Source organism: Molothrus aeneus, chromosome 10 (genome assembly GCF_037042795.1).
Source record: "Molothrus aeneus isolate 106 chromosome 10, BPBGC_Maene_1.0, whole genome shotgun sequence".
In the NCBI taxonomy this organism is placed as follows: domain Eukaryota; kingdom Metazoa; phylum Chordata; class Aves; order Passeriformes; family Icteridae; genus Molothrus; species Molothrus aeneus.
This window is the reverse complement of record NC_089655.1, coordinates 14,924,479-14,940,262: the sequence shown is the minus strand read 5'-3', so window position 1 is coordinate 14,940,262 and position 15,784 is coordinate 14,924,479. Positions and strand designations below refer to the sequence as shown.

The 15,784-nt window shown below is 49.7% G+C and overlaps 1 protein-coding gene across 1 annotated transcript in view; it reads right to left on the bottom strand.

Moving 5' to 3' along the window:
- Nucleotides 1–713: 713 nt before the first annotated feature.
- Nucleotides 714–15,784, bottom strand: part of P3H2 (prolyl 3-hydroxylase 2) — a 62,385-nt gene continuing 47,314 nt past the window's right edge. The window contains exons 2-15 of the mRNA XM_066556815.1: nt 15,198–15,344; nt 14,100–14,289; nt 10,857–10,988; nt 9,603–9,745; nt 8,061–8,150; nt 7,669–7,709; nt 7,136–7,230; nt 4,333–4,460; nt 3,721–3,816; nt 3,478–3,628; nt 2,864–2,981; nt 2,628–2,703; nt 1,540–1,680; nt 714–931 (exon numbers count right to left, since the gene is read on the bottom strand). Of these exons, the coding sequence (XP_066412912.1) occupies nt 839–931; nt 1,540–1,680; nt 2,628–2,703; nt 2,864–2,981; nt 3,478–3,628; nt 3,721–3,816; nt 4,333–4,460; nt 7,136–7,230; nt 7,669–7,709; nt 8,061–8,150; nt 9,603–9,745; nt 10,857–10,988; nt 14,100–14,289; nt 15,198–15,344 (1,641 nt within the window). The 3' untranslated portion in view covers nt 714–838. The remainder of the gene's footprint in view (nt 932–1,539; nt 1,681–2,627; nt 2,704–2,863; nt 2,982–3,477; nt 3,629–3,720; nt 3,817–4,332; nt 4,461–7,135; nt 7,231–7,668; nt 7,710–8,060; nt 8,151–9,602; nt 9,746–10,856; nt 10,989–14,099; nt 14,290–15,197; nt 15,345–15,784) is intronic.

Here is a 15,784-nt window from a genome sequence, read left to right as displayed (position 1 = left end):
GGGCAGAGCTACACCATCACCATCCAACACCATGGCACTGTAACTTCCTAAGCTGCTTTCCAACAGGGTCCCAGAAATTATGACTACAAACTCTGGGTTCTACCAGCAGCAGACTGGGCTGGAAGCTCAAATAATGCAGTGTGAAGCAGCATCCTTCAGTCCCAGGCCATCAGCAAGAGAAGGGACTGAACATGAGTGACAGACCCTATTTCACCAGAGTCAGCTGCAAATCACATCCCTTCACCCTCTGCACAGCTCATGGCCCTGCTCAGCAGCTGATTTCCAGAAACTCTGCTCAGAATTAATGCCCAAACACCAGCTTCACATGGCTACAGAGAGATCTCCATTTTTCTAGGACTTGGGTTTTCCTTTGTTTTTTCCCGTAAAAGGCATATTTCAAATGGTGAGAGACAGTCATAACTCCAGTTTTTGTAGTCTAGTTTCCCCCAGCAGGAAGCAGGAGCAGGAAGACTGGTGCATTAGGACACCTGAGAATTTTCTCCAGCAGATGCTAAAAGAGAAGCAGCTACTTTTGGTTGAGAAAAAAAAAAAGGGTTCTCCAAGGGGGTACAAGGGGGTAGAGTGGGCCTGAATGAGTCCTGAGAAGTGCTAGAGAAAAACAGGGAATGCTGGAAGCAGAGGCAGCCCCACCAGGAGATGCTGGCACAGGGATGAGGGCTCCAGCAAAAGCTGTGCTAAACACAGAAGAGGCATTCCTGAAACTCCACAATCATATTAACCTGTTAATTTATACAGCATCTCTGTACAAAAATAGAAGGGTTCTAATAAGATTAACAATATTAAATAAATATTTAATAGAAAAAGTCTTTGGCCTAGTTCATAGCTCATCCTTTGGGTTGATGTTCATTTCACTGGGTCCTAGATGCTCCTGGTCCAACATTGCAATCACTTCATCTGCCTGGATTCGTTCCTGCAAGAGGGGAAGGGAAGAAATGGTAACAGCAGAGCTTCAGTGCCTGCTCCAGCTAATTCAGTGAGGCTCAGGCTGCTGGGAGGACACACAGCAAGGATTTTACCCCAGAACCAGCAGTGTAGGTGAGAGGATGGGGGAGAGCCTGGGGATTTGCTGGGCAAAATTAATCAAATCCCTTTCCACCTCAATGCCTGATTCCCTCCTCCCTGCAGGGCTGCAGTGGTTGGGGCAGAGCTGATGTTCTGTAGCAGCGGGACTCACAGAGCACTCTGAGCTGTGGATGGCTCTGCAGGAGTTCCCCATCCATCACGCTGCTGCCACTAGGTGTCAGAAATGGCCAGCCCAGCCCTGCACGGAGCCCTTCCACGCCCCACTCAGCACCGCAGCCCAGCACTGCACCCCACGGGCCAAGGGCAATGCGTGCCCAGGACCAGGAATGGCAGGAAAAACCTGCCCTGGGGCCAGCTCCTATCATGGGAGTGCTGCGGTGAGGGCTTAATGGGAGAAAAACAGATCGACTGGGAATAGAGAAAATAAGATGGTCCTGGCTCCTGTGGGATGCTGGGTATGCCCCAACTCCCCTCACACACGATGGAGGGACTCACCAGCTCTCTGTAGAGAGGGTCCAAGGTGAACCAGAGAGCCACAGCGCAGCGCTGGCCCTTGGTGACCGCCTTCACCCCGTGGGGGTTCTCGCCACCCGACGAGAAGCTGATCATCCTCCCACACTTGGGCTTGATGGAGGCCTGCAGGGAAACAGCACAACAGGCTGGCAAGGGGCTGCACACGCTGGCCTGGCTGGGCTCACCACGCTCTGGGGCTTGGGACCTCACTGGGCATCCCTCTGCATCACCCCAGGACCTGGTGAGCTGCTCGGGGGGACATGTAGAGCTCTGGGCATGGCTGGCAAAATGTGTGGGGTAAATAGGGGGGTGTGAAGCTTGCTCCTGCTGTGCAGACATTGTGCAGAAAGGACATGATGGCATGGAGTCTCTGCAAAGCCTACAGGTGACCATCTAGAGCACAATGGGGCCATGGCATAACTCCAGGGAGGTCCAGGATAAGCCTGGCATGGCTATCAAATACCTCTTGCTTTCTTTCTTCTCTTGGCAGAGTCCCCAAGAGTCCTGCAGGACCTCGGGAGCAGAATTGCCAACCAAACCAACCCTCAGGCACTTAAGTAGACACAATCTACCCTCCAGCTTCTCCAGAGACCCCAGCATGGTGCCCAGACCTCTGTCCAACCACAGAGTGGGTGCCCAGATTCCTTAATGGCCCCAAACAGAGGTGAGGGCTCATGCCTGAGCCACATCCCTTCCAGCGTCTGATGTCCACCACCGTGACCCACTCTCGAACAAGAGACCTGGATCAGGCATTGCATCTGTGTGGAAACACCAGCTCATGTTTGACCATGAGATGGGGTGGCAGCTCAGCAGTCCTCCAGGCCAGGGACAACTACCAGCCATCCCTCTGCCTGCACTGGGGGAGAATTAGGGAGAGAATTAGGGGAGAATCCCTAATCCACAGGTTTACTGCTTGGCACGGCCTCTAGGAAGGGAGCAGATGGTCTGTGCACCTCTGCAGCAGGATTTTGTATTGGCTCTTTGCAAGGAGCCACAGGCTGCCCAGGGAAGCCTAGAGCCCTGAGCATGGAGTGCTGAGGAACAGCTTTTGGCCCACAGCACCAACTCACTGTCACAGTTTTGGCGTCCATCTCGGTGAAAATGAACTCGCCACCTTCAAAATCTGCGTTCATGTACAGGAGGGCACTGGGGAAGCAAGTGGGAAATCCCAGTTAGGGGAGCACTGGGGAGGTCAAGGCTGACCCCCCACCTCCTGGACAGATCCCACATTGCTCCATGAAGACATGGGTGGGGGACAGCCAGAGGGAGAGAGGTCCCTGGGGAGATTCCTTCCCTTCCTTCCTACCTGTAATCCCGAAAGGTGTAGGCAGGAGGCTCCTTCCAGCACTCGTTGGCTTCGGGGTCCAAGAGGCAATTGTCAGCATGGATGGGATGGCTCAAATCATTCCTGCGCTCCTGCTGGCCTAGGCAGGGCCATGTGGAGGAAGGGGGAAGGAGAAGGGATGGATGAGATGGGAATGCCATGCTCTATGGGGTCCCATCATGGGGTGGGAGCCTACCCTGGCCCCACTGCAGGTGGTGTTCACAGGTGAGAGGAGGAAAGGAATGGCTGGGGAGAAAAGGCAACATCTGAGGACTCAGATCTGCACAGCTCTGCCTGTTCCTGGCTGCAGGGAAGTGAAATGGAGAGCTGGGGCTGGGGTGGAAAGGAGAAGGGACAGACAAGAGAAGGCAAGAGAAAAGGGAGGAGAAAATAGGAAGAGTTGCAGATATGAAAACCAAGAGACATCCCAGAAATTACTTTTTTGGGGAACAGCAGTCCCACTTTTTGCTGCTGTGGGATGCTGACTTTGCCCAGCCCTTGGCCACCAATTTAAGCATTAAGCACAACAGAGCTGCTCTGAGCTCATAAAGCCCCCCATGGAGGGCTGAAGCCCTCCCAAGCTCCCTGCTCCTCACCGGAGAGGGCGGTGCGGCACACCAGGTGCGTGTAGGAGAAGTAGAGCGTGGAGTTGAGCTGGAAGTAGGACTGGACAATCCTGCGAGCCTTCTCACTGATGTCATAGAACAGCCGGGCACTCTTCAGGGGGACACGGCCCTCGTAGCCATACTGGGCAAGGAGAGGGGCAAAGGGAGGTCAGTGTCATGTGCACACTGGGAGGGAGGGCACAGGAGAGGAGGAAAAGGAGGAGGGAGCTGTACCTTGAGGGCTTTGAGGACAGTGGCTCCTTCAAATCTCTCATTCGGAGTGTGGGGGGAGGTTTTACCCCTGTAACCATCTCCAGCCAACATGATCCCCTGGAGAACAGGAATATAGATGAGGGGTGAACTGGTGTGTCAGGAGAGAGGGATCTGCAATGGAAGTACATGGCACCCTCTTCCCCAAATCCCCCAGGGCTGCATTCGCTGGGCCAGGTCAGTTGGGGTGGAAAGGGGCTGCAGCTCTCTGTGAGCACAGATGCAGGATATCAACCACCCACCTCCTACCTGGGTATGTTCAGCCCACCCTCAGTGCCTTGCCAAGCTCAGTTAATGGTGAATGAGAAGGCTCACCCAGACTTGTGGATGAGCATCCTTTGGGTTGTTATAACATGGGGAAAGAGCTCTTTCTGCACAGGCTCTGTCCTGCAGCCCAGGATGGAGCAGCAGCTCCCGTGCTGCAGTTATGGGTGTGCACTGGGGACAAGCATCCACCTGCTCTCCACAGGCATCCTGCCCTCAGCTGCAACACTCAGCAAGGCATGAGCCCATGGTCTCCAGGGGCTGATCCCACATCCAGGTGTCACACTCAGCCCAGGAACATTGCCCACTCACACTGGCCACCCTGTGCAGCTCCCGGCACTGCTCCTCCGAGATGACATTATCCAGCAGCACTCGCTGGGTGCCATTCAGCTGCTGAGAGTTGTAGACAAACTTCACATCGCTGTAGAGAAGAGGGCCCCCTGAGGAGAGACACAAAACCATCCTGCTGAACGTGCCCTGGCCTTGCTGACATCTTGTACAGAGGCTGGAGGCCAGCTGAAGCCACCCAGGTGTGCTGGCAGGCAAAGAGCTCCACAGCAGAGTGTGGCCTCCCTTCAGTCACAAAAGAAACAGAAGCAATGGGAACACAGGGAGATGAGATCAATTTGCTGCAGGAGCATCAGCATTTTTCTACCTTCTCAACAGCTGCCTTGCAAATGCAGGGACCACAGCCTGGAAACACCAAACCCCAGTGGGACATAGGGAAAATAGGGACAGTGGCTAACTTGGCTCTCCAGCCCAGCTGTCAACACCAGTGTAGGTTCCCATTGCATTTGTGCTGTGTGGATGCTGCTGGCTTGGCATGCAAAGCCACCCCCTGCAACTGTCATCAGTGTTTTTTGTCTGCCATACACAGAGAAAGCCTCACATGGTGCTGAGCTTGCAGCAAGCACTGCTTTCCTCTAAGAAGGAGGGCAGGGAGTGGGTGAGCCAGAGAACTCTCGGGATAATCCTCCTCCACTGAGGCAAAGGAGTTTCCATGGCTGTCCCTGCCATCCCTCACATCCTGCCTCTGAACTGCCTCCCTCTACCTGCAAGCTTTTTATGAGAGGTTTCAATCCAACCCCCGTCAAATCTGGCTGATCCAAAAACCAGAGCAAGGCCCCTAAACCACCATCTTTTGAAGCCTCTTCCACGCATCTCCTCAAAGAAAGAAAAGGAAAGAAATGGTAACAATAAAAGCCTAAACCAGATGTCTCTCCAGGAAAAAACTGAAATACATCTGAACTGTAAAGAAAATTACTTCTTGTCACAGACAAGCAATAAAATAGAGGAAACAGAGCTGCAGAGTTCCCCCCACCATGTGGCACAAGGAAACTTCTCTGTGACAATGCTTTTCTAACTTCTACTTTTCCTGTCTACTGAGTCAAAACTGTGTTCTTGGCAGGTCTCCTTGGCCTATGGAGGACACGTAAACCCCACAAGCCCTGTCATTAGCTCACAGCTTTATTTCTGAAGAGTTCGGTTTCTTGGAAATGGAAAATATGGGATGTTTCTGGTGTTCACTGTGCTGATTTTGTTGCTTGATAACCACACTTATTGCAAATGCAGCTGGATCAGAATGAGAATTCTCAAATCCAAACTCCTGGCATGCTCCAATACAGGGCTGAGTTCTCCAGCTCAGCTGCTCTTCCCCAGCCATAAGCACATGAGGGATGAACACAGAAGGCATTGCTCAACACTTCCAACATTTCTCCTGGTTCCTCCCAGGGAACAAATGGGGCAGCTCTGTGCCATGGACACTGAACCCTTGTCCCACACTGACAGTGTGCTCCCACCTTGCCTCTGCCTGCTCTGAGTACCAGCACAGACAGACCTGTTTCCTGTGTCTGTGCTCTGTGAAAAACACCCCAGAGAAACTGAGGAATTCTTTGGACTTTTGGGAGAGAAGGAATTGGCAGAAAGGAGGAGGGGGGGAAGGGTAGAAGTACAGAAGAGTACAAAATTAAAATTCCTTTTCTCTTTCGGCCTTTTCTTTTTCCAAGTAAAAAGAGAGAAAGAAAAAAAAGACAACAGAAAAAGGCAGAAGCTGGATGGACAAAAATCCCAGTTCCTTTATGATGGATTCAGTTTTCTTTGTAAACAAAAACATTCTGCAAGTAAACCAGAATAAGAGCATAGAAAGAAATAAAAACAGAAAGAAGGACTCTGAAATTACTGGGTTATAAACAGCAAACAGGCCAACAAATATAATTCAACCAGCTCTTGGCTTAAGCAAGATCTTTGGTATCTTCCTGTGGTATTTGTCTATTTTATGTACAGCTAGAGAAGGGATAACAACACTCTGAACACAACACTGAGCAGCTGGACACAACTTGGGCTGGGGAAAGCTGTGAAATTCCCCAAAAAGAGCTACCACCCATTGCATTACAGGGAGGTTTAATTGCCTGCTGCTGTGGAGCTGGCTCACTAGAGACACAAGACACCTCCTGGCTTGAGACCCCTTTGTTTTGCAGCAAGGATTCTGCTTTGGTGCTTGGCTACAATATTGTTTTTCAAAATTGTTAAGGGGAAAAATCCTATCTTTAGTAGATGTTATGGTATTTTCTGTGGCTGCCGAAAATGTGCTGAAATCAGATGAAATGTCTGCTGACAGGCTTATAAACAAAGTGATTTCATGTGAGCTAAGACATGAAATCATAAGCTTAGTCTGCAAAGAGAAGTGGTTGCTAGTATGGTGAGATCCAGCACATTTAGCAAAGCATCAGGACAGGCTGCTTCCAGCACCCATCCTTCTGCAGCCTGGACAACAGGGAACACACTGATCTTAAAAGCACCTGGACAGAAAACTACTGTTTGCAGGTTTGCTTTCCCCATGGTAAGGAAGACCCAGCTCCACATCTCAGGGCTCAGGGCTCTGTACTGAGTAGCCCAGCAGGTGGAAAAACAAGTCCAAGAGCACAGCAGAGCCCTGGGATCCACAGACCCAGAAATTCTGTGGCAGCACTGAAGACTTGTCTGTCTCTTAAACAAAACTTGAACTCCCTCAAATAGGAGTGGCCCTCACTGCCCAGTGGCCAGCCTTTGCAGTCTGAGGTCTCTAGCAACAGGAAAAAAGATCCCAGTTTTGTTGAGACATATTCATCAGCCTTACCCTCCTTCAGCTCTCGATCTGGCTTTGGCATGGGTTTCTTTGTCAGGGACAGCCGGGGCCCATCCTCGGGTTCACTGCTGATGCTTGATGGGACACTGAGGAGCAAAAGAGAAGAGGAACATCATGACTTTGGCCACAAGTTCTTCAGCTTGCACTTTTGCTCCCTTTGGAAACTAACACACAAAAACCCCAAGCAAATCAGTACTTTGTACAATGTAACAGCCATACAAGCTGAAGCCCTCACCCACCCCATCCTGTAGCAAACACTGCTTTTCTGGTAATGAGAGCTTCCACCAACAAATCTGACCAGCACCACTTGCTACAGCTATCAAGTGCCCTCTAGACCATTGCTGGTTTTGAGGTACTCAACTAAAATAAGGTTCTTGTGGGAATGTTTGCAATGGCAAGGGCAAAGGGCACTAATTCAACCAGGATGGTGTGCTAGGTGGGTGGACACACCTGAGTGACAGGCTGGTAACCCACCATGATCCAACCATGGGGAATGGTGAAGCTGCAGCTCAGCTGTGGCTCACCTGTGCTCGTCCTGGCGGGCGCCGTACCTGTTCCAGTAATTCTGTGGGAAAAGAGAGGACAAACTTCTTAATTTAATGCTCCAGCCAAAGCCAGGGCATTACCTGCTCTGCCTGACTCCCAGGGACATCAGCCAGCCTCTCTGGCTCCATCCCACCTAACTTTGGGGAATGGCCTGAGTTCACCACATTGAAAATGTCAATGGGGCTGTATGCGCCTCCCCTTCACCCCAGGAATGCCTCCTTTGCTTTGCCATCCCTGTTTTCCTACAGGGAACAAACCAGGCCAAGACCCAGCTCCCGAGTCAGCTACAGAGGGCTGGATTTACAGGAGAGGGGCAGGGGGAGCTGGTCCTAGAGCTGTGAGCTGCTGGCCCAGCACAGGCAGGCGTTACCGGCTCCGTGTAGGCGAATCCCAGGCCGGCCGCAGCCACCCGCAGGAGGTGGGACTCCAGCTTGTGCCGCCGCAGCAGCGCTCTGGCTTCCTGCAAGAGAAGGAGAACACGAGCAGTTGCACATGGCCAGCTTCTGCAAGACGGTGGCAATGCACCTCTGCTTCAGAGGTGCTTCATGCAATGCTGCTGGTTTCTTTAGGTTGAAGGATGCTTGGAGCAACCCCAGGCACAAGGCTGAGACACTCAATACACAACAGAGGGTGTTCAGCAACTCATTTAGGAAGCCTGAATCCCCAAAACATGTGTCCAAAGCTGGCAGAAATTCCTGAACACCTTGATGAGCCTCAAAATATCTGGGCAAAAGCTGGCTAGAGAAACCCCAGCTGCAGAATGAGGGCAAGTTCAGGCTGGTGGGGCAGGGACCCTGGCTGGGCTGTGCCTCAGTTCCCCCCATGGAGCCTATGGCCTGGCCCTGGGATGCACTCAGAGTGCTTGGATGGGGGCCACAAAGCATAGCCAGCTGGAAATTGTCCATCAGGCAGCTTTATTTTGAACGAAAAATCTGCAAACACTGGTATTTCTCCTAGAAAACTATTGTACAGAGTAAAGATAAATTCATTTTTTAACAGAAAACGTCAAAACACTGTAAACAATTAAATGTTTTTGTCAACTTCAGGTTTCTTTTCCTAAATTCATTGTGTGAGGGAAAACAACTGTTTTTCTTGTTTTCCTTTTTATAATTTTGCTTTTATTTTTTAGTACTTTACCAAGTTCACCTTGATTTGCCTGGAAGTCAAGGAATTCCCAAAGGAATGGAAAAACCAGTTCCTGCCAACACTTTATTTATGGTGCGAGGGGAATGACCTGGGATGGGATGGGATGGGATGGGATGGGATGGGATGGGATGGGATGGGATGGGATGGGATGGGATGGGATGGGATGAACTTCTGTATGGTGAGGAAGGCAGCCCCAGGGCCAGAGATAAGGGCTGCCCAGACTGGAGAGAAAGCCTGTCCTGCTGGGTGATGGAACACACACAGTTTGGTTATTTGACCCCAGCCTAACCCTGCGATAGCAGAGCTACTGCCTGCAGAACAGGCTGAGCTCTGAACTCCAAGCTAAGAGATTTGAGAGTAATGCTGAGATCTCAGCCTCCCCTGGGAAATATTTCTCAGCCCTGTCTGAAGAGATGCTGCCCTTTGCTTGGTGTTTCATTGCATTCTTCTTCCGTGTGTCTGCCGGAGCACTGGGCAAGAGGAGGGTTTACACTGTTGGTCACTGCCCTCCCTGTTCTTGCTCGGGCTGTACTAGGCTGAAGTACCCACTTAAAGCAAATTCTGTCCACCAGTGTCTCCCCCACACCAGTGACTCTGAACTTGCACCCTGAAAATCACCAGCTCAGCATCATCAGCAAGCCCAGCACTTCTGCTTCTTTTTTTAAAGTGGTCCCACTGGGGGAAAGCTGCCAGGCTGCTTTTATTTCCACCAGGTTTTTTTATTAAAGTGTCCCATCAAGAGCTCTGAGGTGTCACTCAGTCTCACCTTTCTGGGTTTGATGGTGGCTGGATCCACTGTACCTTCCAAGAGACCCTCGTAATAACCTGCATTCTCCAGGACATCTTCATCGTCCGGGTGGAACAGCAGGTAGGACTTGGCACACTCCAGGGCTTTCACATAGTCACCAACTGGGGGGACACAACAGTGGTCAGGGGGGCACAGGAGGGCACAGGGGGCTCACACAGAGCCCAGGAGGGGACTCTGCAGGGAGGGAAGCACAGCCTGAGCTCCCCATCAGCTGAAGCAGCAGCCCAAAACTTCACGGGGCTCTCTTGATGCCTCTTTGTCTTAACCACTCCACTTGCCCAGCAAGGAAACTGAGGCACAGAAACAAGACTTTTCTGCCATCATGCACAGATCAGATGGTATCCAAATTGCATCCAGATGGATGGGCAGGACTGCAAGACAGTGGATACTGTCTGGCATCAAACTGCTTCCCATCTGTGCAGCATCTCTCACGGCCCAGGGGTTTTCACCCACCACAGCAAACCTCTAACTGGGCAGAGGAATAAAGAAGCCTGTACACCACACATGAACTGACTCCTCCTGCTTTCTTCCCATTGTGATGATGAATCTTTATGTTTTAGTAGAAATTTTGACCCTTGCACAGTCTGCCCTTTTCAGTAAAAAGTTATTAGCAAAAGCCTGAGAGAGCAGATGTCTATTTTCTTTTATGTAACAAAACATAATAAAATAGCACACAGAACCACACAACTGGCATGATTTTTTAGCACTGCCAGCCCCTGACATTTTGCCATGCTGCCAACTCCTGCAACTTTGCTGCGAATCCTAAACTATTTGGTTAATTGACAAAAATTGGCATCTTGGGATAAGCTTGACCCAAGTCATATGTCTTTTATATATTAATTTAGAAAATGCATCAGTTCATTTCAGAAAATGTGAAACATATGAATCCCAAAGATTTTACTATTAAAAGGCAAATGAAAGGACCCTAAAAAAGCATGATTTATTTAAAGAAAAGTAATCTTTAAGCTAAAGGTTGGGCTTTTAAAACCTGACTGATCATCTAAAACACCTTCATAAAACTACTTCATTGTATTTCAGTCAACCTGACTTTTGAAGACACCATTTCCAATTTGCTTGTCCTTTGCTTCTCTTTCAGACCGTGCCTCTGCATCACTGTAGTGTGGGCACTGGGAGAAATAGCCTTATTCCCATATGGAAGAACTTGCACAAAATGGATAGAACTCAGCAGTGCTGTGTGGACCAGGACTTTACCTCTGTAATAGGCAAACTGCAGGTAGTCGTAGTGGAGGGGCAGGAAGTTCTCGATGGGCGAGATGCGGCCCGAGCGCGTGGCCAGCTCCCGGACACAGTCATGCTTGCAGGCCAGGACCTGCATGTAGTGATCTGCCAGGAAAAGAGGGAGAGCTGCTCTGAGCTGAGGGGATGGCAATGGTGCCCAGACAAGGACAGACAGAGGTTCAGACTCCTCAGCTGAAAGATGTGCAACTCACACTGCTTTGGCCTGGCAGGTGAGTGTGCACCGAGGGAAAGAGCTCATATTGTGACTCAAAGGCAACTCCAACGTTGGTGAGGGAGAAAGAATGATGCATCTGACTCCATGGATATCAGAAGGCTAATTAATTACTTTATTATACTATACTATATACATTTCATCTAAATTGAATCTGCCAAGCACTCACTCTGCACACAACTGCTCACACTGCACAGAATCTCCTGACTGTCAGCCGACAGTCCCAGCACACACACACACACAGCTGGCCCTGATAGGACAAGGACACAAAACATCCTCACTTTGGATAAACAATCTCCATATTGCATTCTACTTTGGCACAACGCAGGCACAGCAAGTGATAAGAATTGTGTTTTCCCTTTCTTTGAGGTTCAGAGAATATGAATCTCAGAAATCCTTGGGAAGAATTGTGCCTTGCTCTTCCCTGTGAAGAGAAATGTGGCGACAGCTCAGGCTCCTCCCCAGAGCCAATTTGACAGAGCTGTAGTTACATTTTTGCCCCCTTTAGGAAACGCCTTCCTCCTTCTCTCAACTGTAGAGGGAGCTTGAGCATCTCTTTGGTGTGACAGGAGCTGCTGCGGCGTGCAGGGACTGCAGGTGGCAGGTAGCACTTCAGCCCCAAGAGACAAACCCACAAAGCAAGCAGAGGGGTGAAGACAAGGTGGCCACATGTGCTGCCACATGAAATCCAGCTCCAGATTCCCTTCCTTCAGCTCATTTTAATCCTCTCCTTTCCTGCAGCAAGAAAGCTCCGGAGGGCACGGGGAGGTTTAGCTAAGAGGGGCTGGTGCAGGTTCTCAGCACAGCCAAGCAAGGCCAGTCTGAAAGGTCTGAGGTGCAAATCTGGGCAGCAGAAATCCCTGTTTGCTGCTTCTCAAAGATGAGGCACCCCCCAGAGAATCACAAGCACATGGTAAATATTTGCCATTAACAAAGTTTCTTAATTAGTGGGACTCCATAGTATAGGCATTGTACCAGCTGTACAGTTTCAAAGCCAACACTGACATCTGATTCCATTTTGGAGCTTTTGCTGCAATGTACTTACGAATCTACTTTGCTTGCTCTGTCTCTGCACACCATTAAAAACCTTAAGAAACAAACACAATCTTGAAAAATAATCATGTGCTCAGCTACCAAAGCATTTCATAGAGCTGCCATAAAAACCACCTGAGGAATTTGCAATGAAACCAAGTGGAAACTCAGAACAGTGCCTATGTGCTCTTGGCTCTTGACAGGTAGTCTGAGTAGTTGTCTGACTTACCATGCATATCCAGGGTATTACTTTAGGAAAAGCAAGAAAGGAAAGGACATAAATCATATTGTTGTAATTTAAACCTGTTTTAAGCATCCTAGATCTGAAATAATCAATCCATCAATGAGAAGTACTGCTTTTTCTTGGTACTGTAATCAATTCACTGAAATGTATCTGTCCTTGGGGGGAAAAGGTGAGAGTGTTTCAACCCCAAGCAGCAGCAGAGCAAATCAGTTTGGGTTAAAAATAAATGAGTTTAAAGAAACCTAAACTCTCTTTTCTTGGTATATTACATGTTCCCACTCCCTACTGAAATGTCTGGGCCTTGAGTGCCTTGGACCAGGGGTGAACTTTGGATTTTGCTGTCCTGGAAGGAGCCACCTAGTTTCCTACAGAAGAGCAGCTGCACCAAGGATCTTATTTCCCTCCCTCAGCTCCATGTTCCTTTGCGTGCCTGGATGGTCCTGGGGTTTGGGGTAGTTATGGCCAGGCACACATGGCCAAGCCTCTGCACTTGCAGGGACCCTCTGGCTGTTGTCCCCCCCCAGGTGATGTCCTGCTCTGAGCAACACCATGAGCCTGCCTGTGCTCAGGAAGGGCCAGCACAGAAACACCTCCTCAGCTCACTGGGGCTGCACTGGACTTGCACAGCACAGGAACAGTTTGTCCTGTTTGAAGAGCAGCAGCTTCCAGCGAGAAGGATGCTGGGCTTGCTTGGCCACTGAAGGCTGCTCTCTTGATGGGTGTCCTGCTCAAGGCTCTAAAAGCAGGCCTGATCAGCTGACAGCCACACTGGTACCAAGTCAGCCTTTCCAACACTTCTATTTTTTGCATGGTAAACAAACCCCACCAGGGCAGCTTCCCATCCGGTATGCTGGTGGTTTCTCCTCTTGGTTGTTTCAATTAGATTTCCTGTCTCGACACAAACAGAATTATGCAAACCCAAAAAACATTCTGCATCTGAGTGAAGTATTTTCCACATAAGAAGCAAGATTTCAGGGCTTGATGCAACTCCAAGACCATAAGCAGATAAATAAGATTTCTGTCACCAAACAAACCTTAATTTATTGCTCTTCCTTCCCTTACAACTAATTAAATGTAATCTCATTTCCACTGAGAATGAACTGTTTTAATCCTCTCTGGCTCAGAGCCACACATGCAAATCTGAAGATTACACAGCAACGTTCCATTCTCTCCAGAGATTTCAGTCAAGATCATAATTAGGTGGGCCTCCACTAATGACAAATCCATCCTTTTGGATGGGGAGAAAATCCATGTTACGAGCCTTTTTGGCAACCTTCCTGGCCACCTGGAGCATGGCCAAGAGAACTCTGCTGCTCTCTTCATATGCTCTCAGAAACAGAAAACATAAACAAAGGCCAGCAATGTCTGGATTCCAGTGAGGTGTGTGAGACTGTGTACAGGGGAAATGGAAGCAGTTCAGATAAAGCATCTCAACTTCCAGCTCTAACAGAAAGCTGCAAATGCTCCACACATCTGGAAATGCAATTCTTCTAGCCCAGCTTCTGTTCAGGACCAAAATGAGATGTTCTAGCTCACTGTGCTCTGAGTCTGCACTTTCTGGGCTTCCAGGTGCCTCCTGCAGCATTACTCACCAGCAGCGGAGATGGGAGGGAAGACACTTCCACAAATCCAGCCAAAGGCCCAAACTCAATAACTAAAAACAATTCAGGGCCAAGGGTGAGAACTCTAAAAATGCAAAAAATCTCACCTGCAATAGCTTCATAGAGACCAGCCTTGTAATCCAGGTGCTCGTGCTCCTCAAACCTCTGCGGTCCCTCGCACATGAGCTGGCAATCCTCATCCTCAGAGTAGTATCCTTGCAGGGCTCGCTCCAGGAGCTCAATGGCCAGCTCATACTCCTCCCTGTCATAGTGCCTCACCCCAGCACTGTAGTCCTCCTGCAAAGCAGGCAGCCAGAACACAAACCATGAGCAGGCCACGCTGCCTGGAGCACAGCATCCTGCAGTGCTTCTCAAAGGAAGGGACAAGGGGACTGGGACAGGGACAGGACAATCTCCCCAGACACCTATCAGATATAACCACTTGTACCAAACCATGTTTAAGCCACTGATGGACTTTAGACCAGTGGAACCTAATAAACCTTCCTAAATGCTCTTCTGAATCCTCCATACTTAGGGAATCCTCAGTGCCACTCTTACATTATGCATTATATTTTTAAAAAAATCTTTTTTTGTTTTTTGTTTTTACCCTCCCACCAAACAACAACACTGAATGCCAAGAGAACAGATTGCTCATTTTTTAGAATGGCCCCTAATAAGCACCTCCATTAATTACACCCAACAGCCACTCCTGCTCCCCTGAGTCTTGTGAAATTGGAACTGGGAAGTTGGGGCTGGCCCTGGCATTGACTTGGGCTTTTGCTTTGTGGAGCTGGAAGCAGCTGACACTCTCCTGCTTGCCACTCTGCATCCTCACCACCACAGCCACCCATGTGCATGTACCCTGCCCAGGTAGGAGAACTCAGGTCAAAAGAAACACACAGGAGCTGAGATGTCATGGAGGCTTCCATCAAAGCTGTCTGCTGGTGTGTGTTCACAGCCATGTGAACCCCAGAGCTCTCTGAACAGAAGGATCAGGCTGGGGATGTAGCAACCAAACAAAGAGCAGAGTGCCTAGAGAAGGCAGGAGCAGGCTTGCCTTAAGGGAAAATGCAGAAAGGGAGAGTTTGTTTTGCTGTATTGGTAAGAATTCCCCCATTCATAGATTAATTTCTTTTGGCCTCCTAGTCTCTCCTCTCCAGACTTCCTGATACTTAAGCTGGGCACCTCTTCAGCCTCAGACTCACCATGTGCTGCCTGGCCTCCTGGTCAATCAAGGTGGCCTTCCCTGACGTGGTCTTGTAGTTCTCCAGGTCCTGCTGTATCTCCATGTGCTCAGGGTTTGCCATGAAGAAGGTGTGAGCTGCATTTGCTGCCTCCTCCAGCTTGTTCAGCTGTAACAAGGTGAGAAACACCAAGTGACACTGGTGATGTAGAAGGTGAACACAGCAGTTTATGCTGCATCCTCTGACATCCTTTTGACACCACTGGATTGGGAAATGATGGGATAACCAAGGAAAACCTGAATGCAGAGGCTAAAGAAAAAAGCTGAATTGAGAGGAAAGCCCCATATCCGTGAAATGGAAAGAGCTGGAGCTCCTGAGAGCCAGACAAGTCACTGCAACAGGGTCTGCTGATGATGGGATCCAGCCTGTGTTCCAGCAGCACATCCTCTCAACTCAGCTACTCCAACCCCCTGCACAGTCCCAGGTGGAAAGATGCTCTCATGAGATATGAGATGGAGAGAGGAGGGGAGCAGCTGCAAAGACTCCTCTCTCTACAAGCCTTGGAGGCTGAGCTTTGCCCAGGCTGAGGGATTCTGTTTGGAGACAGG